The sequence below is a fragment of the Pelmatolapia mariae genome, linkage group LG14, assembly GCF_036321145.2.
Source record: "Pelmatolapia mariae isolate MD_Pm_ZW linkage group LG14, Pm_UMD_F_2, whole genome shotgun sequence".
Lineage (NCBI taxonomy): Eukaryota > Metazoa > Chordata > Actinopteri > Cichliformes > Cichlidae > Pelmatolapia > Pelmatolapia mariae.
Window position 1 is genome coordinate 24,287,959 of NC_086239.1, and position 13,665 is coordinate 24,301,623.

Consider the following 13,665-nt stretch of genomic DNA (forward strand, 5'->3'; position numbering starts at 1 on the left):
GTAGATTTATTACAGTGCAAACCTTTATCTGTTTTCATCACAAGCAACTGGGGCGTTCAGTACAGTATGGTTTTAGGCAGCAGAAGTAAGAGAGAAACACACACAAATTGAGGATAGGGAGTAGAAAAACAGCAGAGACTGAGTGAAATTAATGGTGTAGCTTTGACAAAGAAAGACCATGTGCACATTAAAAAACATGGTGTCTTAGTATTTGAAAAAAGACAAGTAAGTTTGAGTGTGTGAGTGTGTCAGGGAGAGAGAGAGAGAGAGGGAGAACTAGGGAGCGTTGTCAAACAAAGAGAGTCCTGAGTCAGCAGCAGAGCAGTTTTCTCCCCAGGCAACTGGGTAGGGCTACCCCTCTCTCTTTCTCTCTCTCCCTCCTCCCACTTGCGCTCTCTGTCCCTCACTCTCTTCTTTCTCACTCTCTCCCTCCCCTTACAAATCTGTGCTTTTGCATGCTATTTCTTGCTCTCTGCACTCTGCACTTTTCCTTTATGCACTCTCTCGCTCTCTCTCTCTCTCTCTCTCTCTCGCTGTAGTAAGAACAGAAACCTTCCTCCATATTACTGTGAACTGGTAGAAAAAGAACTCAAGTTCTGAATCTGAGGTCTGCCCGTCCTCTCTCAGCTCTCTCCCTCTACAGTTTATCCTTGTTTTCATAGGAATAATTTTACTCATTTCTTTTAACAGATTTTAATGAGGTTACCAGTCTTGATGAAACCTTTGCGAGCATGAATAGTGTAAGACTATTAGATGCAATACTTACATGTAGACTTAATCTGTCATCCCAAGGAGCTCATTAGTTTCCCCTACCAGAATGTGAGGATAATGATTTCTCCTTTGTATTCGAGGCCCTTTGTGTCGAACAGGCTTTGGTTTTCTGTGTTGCTGAACTCATTCTGGCACACTCTGTGGAACAGTGTATACTTAGGTCCATCTTGCAGATGATTGACCCCAATTTTGTTTTGTGTAAGTTTGTGTGTATGTGTGTGTGTGAGAGAGAGAGTCAGTGCTTGTGTGCGTAAAGTGGGTTAGAGTAAAAGGCACTTGTTGACATGGTATTACTTTTACACCTCTCCCGAGTTCGGCTAAAGGCTTGCCTTGTTGGAAACCAAAAAGGAGGGGAGCATGAAAAGCTGAGAAAAGAGAGCAGTTGGAGGGGTGGGGGGTGGGGTAGTGTGGAACTGTCCAATATATCCTTTAAAGTTGGCCTAGGCAGTGAGGCTTGGAGGATTGGTCTCCATAAAAGACGGTGGTTTCTCTTTCCCTCAAGTCTCTCTCTCTCTCTCTCTCTCTCTCTCTCTCTCTCTCTCTCTCTCTCTCTCTCTCTCTCTCTCTCTCTCTCTCTCTCTCTCTCTCTCTCTCTCTCTCTCTCTCTCTCTCTCTCTCTGTTTTTTCTTTACTTCTCAAACCCTCCTTCCCTCCCCCCAAGGCTGGAGTAAGAGTACGACAGTAAGACAGTGCCCTGCCAGCCGCTCTGGCAGAGTCATCATTCTTAGCAACGCTAAATCACTACCTCCACTAGCTAGACAAACATGTCACACTCATAGACAGAAAGAGAGGAAAGAGGGATAAAGCCATGAGGGTGATACTTGGTGACAAAGGCAGGGAGCAAATAACGGGCTTTGGTTGTGCACACAAGTAGGGGAGAGCCTAGTATGTGTGGAACTGGGGGTATCACTTTGAGATTTTTTGCCAGCCCAGAGTTCATTAAGGGCCGTTATTGAGGGCTAGGGCTGGGCTGGAGGCACTGGACCAACTTCCAGAAGAGGATGATTTGAAAGGGTTTAATTTTGGCCGCACCCCAGGGTTCCCTCCCCCTCACTGCTGGCCTCCACATGGAGCAGAATGATGCTGAGTAATTTAATGACTGCTTCCTTCATTTGTTCTAATTTGTTATATATGTTTGCTTCAACAGAGGAATAATGCTTTGTCCTGTCATATGTAGTTTACTTTGTGTATGCTCAACTGTGTGGATACTTTGACAGTAGAAAAGATTTGCCATGGTATAATGATGGAATTAAGATTAGCAGGTATCAACAAGTGTTCTACACAGACAGGGCTGGATACATTCTCAAAGCCTTAGTCTGTGATGCTCATACAATGACCAAAATAAACCTGTCTGTTCTTAAATTGTCATCACTGATATAGTGGGGTCTTGTGCATTGTGCCATTTGTAGCATGCCAAATGCTTTTAAACACCCAAATTACCTGTGTGGGTGCGTGTCTGTGCGCGTGTGTTTTTGCAAGTGCATATGTGCATAGTTGGTGCTAATAGAATTCTGCTGTCCAGCTCACAGCTGTGTCCTGCTGATGAGTCCCAGGAGGCCCCAGCATGTGTCTATGGTTACTATGTTGAGGCTCCAGCATGAAACCATGTGTAGATCATTACTCTCCCCTTTTCTCTCTCTCTCTCTCTCTCTCTCTCTCGCTCTCTCGCTATCTTCTGGTTTGTCTTGACCCCCCCCTTGCCGTCCCTCTCCCGTCTCTCTCCAATTCCTTCGCTCTGCCAAAGCTCCAACTTATGCCACACTATGCTTGTCTACGGCCCAGCCTCTGTATCTCGTTAGCCAAGCCAAATGGGTATTTCAATACAGAGATTTGTGGAGCTCCTCACACTAGCCTATGTTTACAAATGGGCTTATAAGATAACTATAGTGTGTTATTGCAGAGTCAGGAAATGCAAATGGTTTAGTTTGTCATTGCACAGTAAATACTGAAACCTTTACTTAGTATATATTGGACACTTGAAATGTACATTGTTTTGTATTATGGGCTGTGATGTTGTAATGTTAATAATGATTTTTTTTTCTAGTTTTGATTGTATTGTATGTTTTGCATACACTCACGCACACACAGCGATTCTTTACAAGGCCGATTTTGAATAAAAGCAGACAAGATGACAACAGATTGAAGGACAACTTTTTAGAATAACACTGTGTTTTGCAGTGATATTGTTAAACTGAAGGACTCTTCTTTTTTGTGACTCTGACAGTGGTCAGAGTTAAATTAAATCTTTAACAAACAGTACAGTTATCGGTTGAATTTTATGTATTTCCGATGTATTTCTTCTTCATAAGTTGCATTTCATGTGCACAGTTTTTTTTACTTCAGTCTTGCCATGCCCCACTTGTAGACTTACGTGTGTGTGTGTGTGTGTGTGTGTGTGTGTGTGTGTGTGTAAATGGCCTGTATTTATATAGCGCTTTAATAGTCCCTAAGGACACCAAAGCGCTTTACATATCCAGTCATCCACCCATTCACACACACATTCACACACTGGTGATGGCAAGCTACATTGTAGCCACAGCCACCCTGGGGCGCACTGACAGAGGCGAGGCTGCCGGACACTGGCGCCACCAGGCCCTCTGACCACCACCAGGCAACGGGTGAAGTGTCTTGCCCAAGGACACAACGACCAAGACTGTCCAAGCTGGGGCTCGAACCGGCAACCTTCCGATTACAAGGCGAACTCCCAACTCTTGAGCCACGATCGCCCTTGGCTCAAGAGTTGTGTGTGTGTGTGCGTGCGTGCGTGCGTGCGTGCGCACACTTGTTACCAAAGCAACTAATATTATCACTTTGTATACTATTTATTACTTACACAGAAACATGAAATACATGCAGCATGAAATACAAACAGTGTGGAATTGCAATACATAGATGATGTACAGTTAAATAACACTATAATCATGTTGCAGTTACACACAAATGTTTATTAAAAAAGTTATTTGGTTTAAAGTAACATAACCATCTTGAGAAAAGGTGTGGGTATTTGGAACATTGAATCCATCTTGGAAGTCAGCTCCCAGCCTGAGACGTTCCCACACACAGGTCTGACCAGTCCTGGACATAGGCCCAGCTGTCCTTATCCTAATAGTCAACCCCATCCCCCATGGAGGGTTCACTGCAAGCTGACGTTTACAAGGTCTCCTAATCTGCTGAGAGATTGATGAGCCCTCATCCAAAACGACCTTCTTGTTTTTCCCCAAAGCAAATTGCTTTGTTTTTAGTTTCACTCTTGAGCATTTTTTTTTTAAATATATACTTCACAGTGGGTTTAGCTCAGGTTTGGTCCTGAACATTGGTGTCAGCATTTTCAGACATGTACACCCTATGTCTGTTTAGGGCTTGATACTTGCCTGTATATGTCTAGTGTCCATTACACTGAGATATTTTGTGTTTATTATGTGCAGGGAGTTACTCTGTACCTGCACTGCCAGGTCCTGTCCTGCACATAGACACACAGGCAAACTAAAGCCAGCTGGCTTTGCAGAGAGTCTGCCATCTGTTCTGATTTATGTAAGACTGTTAACCCCGGACTAGGTCAGCTCCCACTAGCTCACTAGCACAGTGTTAAACTAACAGAGAATAGCTCTCCTTTCACCTGTTTAAAAATTGTGGAGAAAATTGTAGGTTTGAACTGTGTGGGTTTTTTTTTTTTCACAGTTTATGTTATGTAATGATGAGATAAACTTTTTTTCACACTTTGAGCAATATTTTTAATTTCAAGTTGAAAACATAACTAAACAATGGCATATGGACTGAAGTATGACTGTAAAGTATTAGAGATACATAATTATATGCTTATGTTTATGAAAAAAGTATGTGCATTGTGTGCTCTATATAACAAGGCCAAATAGGGTTGTAACTGCATTAAATACAAGTTTGTTAATGGGTCACAGACTCTGTTCGACCCATTAACACATGTGGCAGTTACAAGTTTTTTTTCTAAACGCTTGCTGCAAATGTGTCAGGAGTGTCCAAGATGAAGGGCTAGAAAAGCACAGAGAGTCTGAAACTCTCATGCCCCCCTTCTGATTAGCATGTTGTTGACTTGCGTTAGGGCTGGGGGGGAGCAGAGAGCGGTCAGAGCAGATATATTTAATGCTTGTGAAGTAATGGGGCTGAATCAGCAGATAGCTCCACTGGGAGCCATTAGCCCAGACATGTGTCATTAACCCTTTCCCTACACTTTCAGGTACTGTAGAGAGACAGAAATTCAGTGGCACAGAGTCGCACTTTTATTTTCTCCTTTGACTTAATTTCTACGCTTTTATTTCTTTTGCTTTTGTGCTTTATTAGCATTATCATATTAATTTATTTTAAATATATATAGGGCAACTTTTGCATATAGCTCAGGAGTGATGTAATAATTTATGGCATTTGCTACATGCTAATAAATATATATTTTTGCTTTATTAGTCATACACTGCATGGTTTCAAGAGTAGATGTAAAAGATTGAGTACGTATGCCTGGTCTGGTTCATTTCAGTTACAATGAAACATAATGGTTTTCAAAAAAGAAAAATGTATCAATGCGTTGGGGTTTTTTTCCACTCCAGTTTTGCCAGATAAGCCACTTTTTTGTGCAAACACTCACATTTTAACCAGGACACACGTAAATATGCAACTCACTTTTGCAGTTGTGATAATTAGTTGCTAATAACAAATAGAAATAGCTCCCCATGCAGAGTAACCTTGATATTTTGACTTTTCTTTCTGCCACAAAGCTGTCATTGTTAGAAAGCATGGTAGCCAGCTTAATTCAAGCTGAACACCGGCAGTGTTTCAACAGCCTCCTTTCAAGCCTGCAGGGAATAAGTATTTGTCATTAAAATAATGAGCTACTATCGAGTAATTTGTGGGAGGATGTTTTTTTGTTTTTTTTAAAGGCAAGAAACTGCTTCAAAAAAGTAACACGAAAGAAAGACATATAGAAAAGGCATATGCAAAATGTTATTTTAACAGAACGTTTGCTCTAAGGCAGGAATGTCCTGACTTTTAGAAGGCCCAACATTATTACCCAAACTTATGCCTTTAGAAACAAGTTTGAGTCTGCCTTGAATCTAATTTTCTCTTAAAATAACCTTTTTGCAGTCGTCCCCGTGCCGGCTGCAGCTACAGGGCAACAATAGAGAGAAGGGGCAGGCCCACAACACCTGCCAGTCTTAATGGTAAACATATGTCAAGAAATGCCAAACGTGAGGAGGAAGAGAGGAGGAGGAGAGCAAGCGCACACTCCTCGAAGAGGCTGTGCATCAAAAGACTGTGTGCAGTCTTGTGTGCAACTTACAGTTGGTTGCATGCTGCAAGCTAGGGTCTGCGCATCATCGCTTAAACAAAAATAGCCCCAAATAGTAACACCAGCCAGCTAAATATGGTAAAGGTTAGTACATACTAAGGTTTATTAAACTATTTATTTCATGCTATTGAAGCTATAGAGCCATTCCTTTTTTCAAATATATATTTTGCTGCTTATGATCCAGTTTCTTGTCATTTTTTTATAAGGTTGTTTTCACCAGTAGCTCTCCAGGCTTTTTGAAGGCCTTTTTTGTTTTCTGCTTTTTACTTGTGTTCATTTCCTGTCTTTGTACCTGACCATTTTTAAAAGAGAACTGTTTTATTTTTGTTAAGTCACTTAACCCTAATGTAAAAATTGTTCAAGCAGAAACAGGCGCCTAATTTAAAAGATGAACCAGTGTTGTTTTCACATAAAATACAGGTTAGCAAAAAAGCAATTTGTTACTATCAGCCTTTGCAAAAACACATAATTTGTTCCCCCTTTAGTTGAATCTATGAAAAATGCCAAAGATAACACAGTTTGACAGGCATAAAATAGTATTTTTTTTAACCCACTAAGGTGATTTACAAAGTGCTATTAGCTAAAATCTTGGCCTGGTGTATCCTGGACAAGTGGAGGTTAAAAAATCTGTTTACAACACATGGATAGTGTCTGAAAGTTGTATCCTGTGTCAGGTGTTTGTTGGATTTATTTATTTATTTTATTTTCCTGTGAGATGTATCTGGCCCTTCAGTTTGCCAGAGCCTCAGGGAAAGGTGGCTGTCAAGAAGCCATTTTCAAAGAAGGGAAACAGGCAGAATAGGCTGAGGTATGCCAAATTACACAAGACCTGGGCTTATAATCAGTGGCAACAGGTCTCATGGAGTGACAAATCCAAATTTGAAACTTTTTGTTCCAATTATTGTCAGTATTTACAGCGGAGGTACAACAGTGAGCGTCTAAAGTCATCTGTAAAATGTTGTGTAGGCTCTGTCATGGTTTGGAACTGCATTTCAGCATCAGATTTTGATCCATCGTGCAACACTACCTGGAAAGCAACTGATTGGCAGTAGCTTCATTTTTCAGCGTGACAATGATCCCAAACACACTGTAAATGCAGTAAAAGCATACCTGGATAGACAAACACACAGGAGAACAAACTGGAATCAGTCATGGACTGACCTCTGCGAGTCCTCAAAAGTTGAAGCAGTGTGAAACCATCTAGCTAGAGAATGGAACCAAAGATAACTAACATCCAAAGAATGTCCTTCAAGTATTCTGAAGGCTGATTAAAAAAGTTACAGGAAAGCTTGCTTAAGAGAGTTCAGGTTGTGTTTAATAAAAAAAAAAAGAAAAAAGTTGGTCACACCAAATACTGACTTTGAAGCACGTTAGAATTGCAGAAACTCTGTTTTGTGGATATAGTTTACAAAGAAAAAAAAGAAGAAGACGGAAAACACAAACTGTTTACAATGAATACAAAACAGAACTTCTCATGTTGGTACACAGCAGTTTTTAACTGCTTAACTTTAATTTGTGTGAGTGTGTTTTCATCTGCATTGGAGTACACACCTAGACTTGCATACATAGCATTGCTGCTATGTGTAAAGTGTTTCATCTTTTTTTCCTTTTTTTTGTTTGTATAAGCTCATTGTGACTTTCAGGGGTCTCACCCTCTCTCCCCCAAACCTCAGCTGAGAACTAAACGTCATGTCTGCCACCTTCCCTCTGACCACAAAGCTGCCCATTATGGATAAACGGTGTTCAATGACCAGAGTGGACTCTGGCTAGATGACGGCCGAAGCTCACCTTCCACATCCCACAGCCAAATCTTTATTTTGGCCTCTATACAGACCATGTCCCTGTCTGCATGTTCTCTCTTGATGCTGTATAACATCTCTCTGCACTAATCTTAAATCTCCTTGCAACCTTGTCAAGTAGAATTCTCAAGTATCCAGCAGAGTTCCACCCCTCTGGGCTGCAGTAAAACCATTTGCCAAATGTATTGCCACTGACTGATTCACCTTCCCTTGCTGCGCTCCCCCTTAATCGGGCTCCCCCATCTCTACTGTTCTTGTAATAGTCAGTGATCTGCTCTCCCCTGTTTATTACCAGTCTCACATCCTCTTTAAAATCGGAGCACACCAGTCTGGCTTTGCAGTGTATTTAAAAAAAAAAAAAAGGGGGGGGGGGGGGGGTTGAATGTTTAGAAGTCAAATATCTATCGACTCTAAATTTCTGTGATTCTGTGACACTCTGAGACAATATAATTGAATATGAGGTTAAACCTACTGCGGCCAAGCTAAGTCATCAATCAGACTGTGCCTGTCTTTCTTTCTTTTGCTGTATACAAACAACACCATAGGATGCAGAAGGAGAGTTGTTCTTCTAGATAACCTCCTGCCTTGCCTTTAAGTCAGCTGGTTTTATTATTCTTGTATGGTCATTTTTAATGCAGGACTTTCTGTTCTTCTAACCAGTTTCTTGTTAAGCAGCCAAGTGTCAGAATTATTCAACTCTTCGCCAGTAAGGAAAGAGGGAATAAATGAAAGAAAGGTAGATGAAGGAGATAAAGATGGAGTGAGAGAGTGAGCTTTCCTCTGAGTGCTGCTCTGGAAAAGATTTTTGTATCCCTGGTCCTCCAGGCACAGTCCGCCCATCTCAGGAGAGCAATAGGAGTCCCCCCTTGTGTCCCATAGTCAGACACTGGCTGACAACTCTTGACAAGCCAGAGGATTTTCACCTCTTTTACACACATGTACACATTAGAGCAACATGTGAACTCACACTGAATTTCTGTTGTCTTATTTCCTGCATTCGTATATTCATTTTGTTTAAACTTTTTTTCATTTCCTTTGTACTTTCTCTCACACACAAACTCAAACTTAGGTGCACACATGCCGCGTATTGCACACATATAAAAGCAACTCCCTCTTTCCACACACACACACACACACACACACACACACACACACACACACACACGCTCACTGGCTCCAGAAAGAGTCAAATGGCTCAATGTGTTAAAAGCATTAGGTAAGCATGGATCCAGCAGTGCTCCTCAGGCCGATATCACATGTCCTGCTTCATTACAGTCTGTTGTATACATTCGGCTTGATCTTTGACCCTCCATCTATCCATCGCTCTGTCTTCCATCCCTCCCCTCTCGTTTCCCCCTGGTGTGCTTTAACACAGAGTGGGTCATCTCAAGATGTTAGCAGAAGAATAAATGAGTTCTGTTGTTATTGTAAATGCTGGCCCAAGCTGCTCTGCTTTGGAGCTCAAGCAAGAACACTTTCACTCTTTCGGAAGAGAGGAATAAAAAAAAAATCTATATGTAAAAAAGTATGTTGATTTAAAGAAAATCTGATTAATGTAATGCATAAGGGAAGTTGAAGCTGCCGAAATTAAAGGAAGAAGGGAGGGAAGAAAAAGATAAATATAAATTAATCTCACTTTAACAAACTAGCCTTTGTCCACATGGGAAAGGTCCTTTTTCCTAAAGCTATTTTGGGTCCTGATATGACATTAACTGCTGGGAGGGTGCTGACCAAAACCAGCTGAGTGGTGGGTGTATGAGGCAGACGGGACCAGGAGAAGGAGAGAGATCAAAGCAGCTGCCCAGAAACCTGTAGCTTTCTGACTTTACCTCTACTCCTGTCAGAGGCAACGAAGAGGAAATAACGATACACCTCACATCCCGCAGCTGCGTGTGTGTTAGGCGGCGAACACACTGAGGCCTTTGCTCAAAGGTTCACCGCAGCACTTGGCCCACTGCACCACACCTGTCTCTCCATTGCAGGCAAGCAGGCAGGGCTAGGTTAACATTAGCACTTTTCTTCCCTAATAAGCAGGTTACAGTGTGAATGCATGCGTTTGTGTGGAAGACTGCAGCTAAGAAACTCAGGTCAGCCAGCTACTTGCGCTCAAGGCAAGAGAGGAGGTCAGGCACAGCTGTGGAGGATGAGGAAGGGGGACTCTAGTGGCAGAAGGGCTTATTGTGTGAGGAAAATTGGCTCTAGTTATTGTAGATGATGGATAATAACAATTTCGATGTCACAAAACATATTCATTGTGCCTTTATCTACTACTCCATGGCCTTCAGAGAGGCATTCTGGAAAATAACAAACTGGATTTTTTTTTTGTCTGTTAGTTGATTCACATTGTCTCAACAGAATCTTGCTGAATCAAAACATAATGGCCTTAGCCTTTGCTCTTATGTTCTATGCCAGAGTAGAAAAACAGGGGAGGTGGGCAGTATGAGGGGTGCCTTGACTTGGATAGTAAGGAGTTCCTTATCTCACAGTTGTGTATTTTGCCATTCTTTACTATCAGACAGACTCTCTGATGCAGCACAGCAGACAAGAAAAAGAGTCATTATTTCTTTCTTTGCTCCTCTTTTTCCCATCCTTCTCAGTCCTGACTTTATTGAACCTATTCTCATATAAAGAAGGAAGCGATTTTGTTAATTAGCTTTACTTCAGAGACACCCATAAACCCTCCCTCTTCCTCCCAGCCCCCCCATCAGTGTAGTCGATGAAAATAGCAGTGTATGTTTATGAGCGGTGCAGAGCTAAGTTCTCTGTCTGTGTCTCAGTTCATCGCTGCTCAATGACTGACTGGGCCTATGTCTTTCTGGCAGAGTTTATATTATGTGCACATACACACATATAAGCACTCACATGTGTCTTGACTTGTACTGCTTCTGCTCACTAAACTTCACATTGTCAGTAGTTCCTAAACTGCCCCACAGGTAATTGTTTAACATTGTTTATTAGTATCACCAACAATTAACCGTTTCATTCTTCATCTCATCCCTCTCTTCAGTGGTCCTATGCGTTAGAGAAGCCCAACACAGGGAGTGTGTTCAGCTTGGCCTGGTCTGCGGATGGCACCCAGCTGGCCGGAGCCTGCGGCAACGGACATGTCATCTTTGCCCATGTGGTGGAGCAGCACTGGGAGTGGAAGAATTTTGTGATCACTCTTACAAAGAGGAGAACCATGCAGGTAGAAAGATTACCTCATACAAATGAGTTTGTGTTTGCATCAAATTAGTTTTCCTTTCTAATTTAACAAAGCAGGTGATAAAAGACTGACGGAATCTAAAGTAAACCAAAAGACAAATATATTTCAGTAACTTGTGCATAAATAAATGGTGAAATCATATACGTGTCCAAAAGAATCATAATAAAAATCATTTTGTTTCTGGTCTATAATAAAAGTTGCTTTTCTGCTCTTCGGAGCTGTCTGCGTTGAAACCAAAATCACTGAAAATAGGTTTGCCTGTTAGGGAAAAGGAGTATGGATATTTACCCAAACACTTAACAGAGCCAACTTCGTTATGTTGCTGTAGCAAGAGAATTGAAAAATGGTGCAATGCTATAGGCAAACTATACAGAGGCGAGTAAATATGCTATATAGCGAAGCAAATGCCTCCCAGGCCTTGGCTAGCTGTGGCCATATATTATAGGAGGACCCTCCCAATGTGCCAGTGTGCAGCCCTGCAATGACAATGACCAGCCTGTCTCGCCGCCTCCCTCGCTTCACCATTCTCTACTCTTTAAACTTGCACTCACCACAAGGTAGCGTTTACATGCGGTTAACACACCCAAGTGTACACACACACACACACACATACACACACACGTTTATTTTCAGGCAGGGACGCGCACACACCTACAGAAGCAGGGTTACACACGTGTGCCAACACACATGTGCACCCATAGACAACTCTACCAAGTGCAGTTTGTGTAAACCAAACAAAGTTGGGTCATCAGCCATTTATTTTCAGCCTTGCAGGCGCTTCTCTGTCTCCCTCCTCCCTCTCTCCTCCTCGAAGTCCGTTTTAAAACTGCACATCTGCCAGTGGTTTGTGAATCAGCCAGCTAAATTTACCACCTTGCGGTCAAATGTTTTTTATTCCTGGTTGTGTTGCATGTAAATTTGGATTGCTGGAGGGAGCAGAGGAGGAAGATTTGTAAAGCTGTAAAAATAACCCCACCTTTCACCTGGTGCTGGAAAAGGCTCCTTCATTCATTCACACAGAGAGCTGGAGGGAAGTATTTATCTACGCAGGTGAAAAAATTAGTGCCGACCGCTGCACGCACACACTTAAAACAGTAAGAACTGCTTTCCCTGTGTCCACAGCTGACCTATGTATACTTGGACTTACTGTATATAGTTTCCTGTGTATATTACGAATAACTACACTCCAATGTGTACGTGACTGTGTTCAGTCCTCTGCTAGTGAAGCTAGCGTCTTTCCTTTTTGTTGTTGTTGTTGGGGTTTTTTGGGGTTTTTTTTGCATTTTAAATGAGAATTGTTTGCTCAGTAATATAAAGTTTGTGCCTGTGTCATAATTTCTGCAAAGTCACGTCATCCCTACACATTTTTTCCACTTTTAAGTCCCCCTCTCTCCTCTCTTTTCCTCCCTTTTCCACAGGTGAGGAATGTGCTGAACGATGCAGTGGACTTATTGGAGTTTAGAGATCGAGTCATCAAAGCATCTCTGGCATACGGTCACCTAGTGGTTGCGACTTCCCTCCAGTGCTATGTCTACAAGTGAGTAGTGCACTTTTTTTTCTTTTTTTTAATCTTCTCATCCTCTATTCAAAGTCATAGTTTCTCATCATGTACTTTCAGGATGTTTTGTTGTTGTTGTACAAAACATGCTCCTCTTTTAGTGAGCAAAGCATGAGAAAAGTCTCTTGATTCAACCAGAATATACTGAACTCTCATGCCGTGTAGCTAGAAAAACCTACAAAAATAAAACATAACCACACAGAAAAAACTGCTTCTGATGGGAGGGAGAAACAACCAAATCTTACCAAGCTGCTGATTCATTTCAGGCTATTGTTACTTCATGATCTGTGTGTTTTGTAAAATATGGAGACGTTTTTTTTTTTTTTTGTTTCACTTCATGGAAAAATAATAGGATTAGGAACAAGAGAACATGTTCTGCAGACTTCATCCTATAATGATTGTTTTCAGCCCTGCACTCTTTATGCTCACTCTGCAGATTTATCTCCTCTCCATTCATTGATATTGTCTAAATATTGTGTCTTTTATTGCTTTTCACCCTTTTTCTCTGGGTCGTATTTTTGCTTTTTTTTCTTCCCTCATCTCTGCAGTTGTGCCAGATGTAGCACAGTTATTTAATGTCTGCGACTGTGCTGTTTATTTTTGCCAGCTCAAGAAACTGGAATACTCCTCTCATCTTTGACCTAAAGGAGGGAACAGTCAGCCTCATCCTACAAGCAGAGAAGTGAGTCTTTTTATTCCAGGAGCAAAGCAGCAGGAGAGAGAACAGGCTGTTGGATCATCTATCAGCTTCTCTAATGCTTCATTACTCTGCACTGGCCACTCATCAAGCAGCAGCCAACCTAGCACACACACAAACACACACGGGCACATGTACGCACGCACACGTACACACACACAGCCGGGTTGTGCTCTAGCTCAGCCAGCCCTGTCATACAATAAGGCTGAGAGTGAAACCACTGGGGGAAATTAGATTAATATGGAGTAGCTCTTGTGCAATACTCCAGTGCAGTGTCCCTGACACTCAGCATGGAGCTAAATAGATTACTGGCCATTTTGT

The 13,665-nt window shown here is 41.8% G+C and overlaps 1 protein-coding gene across 2 annotated transcripts in view; it reads left to right on the plus strand.

Moving 5' to 3' along the window:
* ift80 (intraflagellar transport 80 homolog (Chlamydomonas)) overlaps positions 1-13,665 on the plus strand; it is a 43,906-nt gene that overhangs the window by 16,148 nt on the left and 14,093 nt on the right. For both annotated transcript variants that reach the window (XM_063493867.1, XM_063493866.1), the window contains exons 9-11: positions 10,892-11,071; positions 12,508-12,626; positions 13,255-13,329. In XM_063493867.1, the coding sequence (XP_063349937.1) occupies positions 10,892-11,071; positions 12,508-12,626; positions 13,255-13,329 (374 nt within the window). The remainder of the gene's footprint in view (positions 1-10,891; positions 11,072-12,507; positions 12,627-13,254; positions 13,330-13,665) is intronic.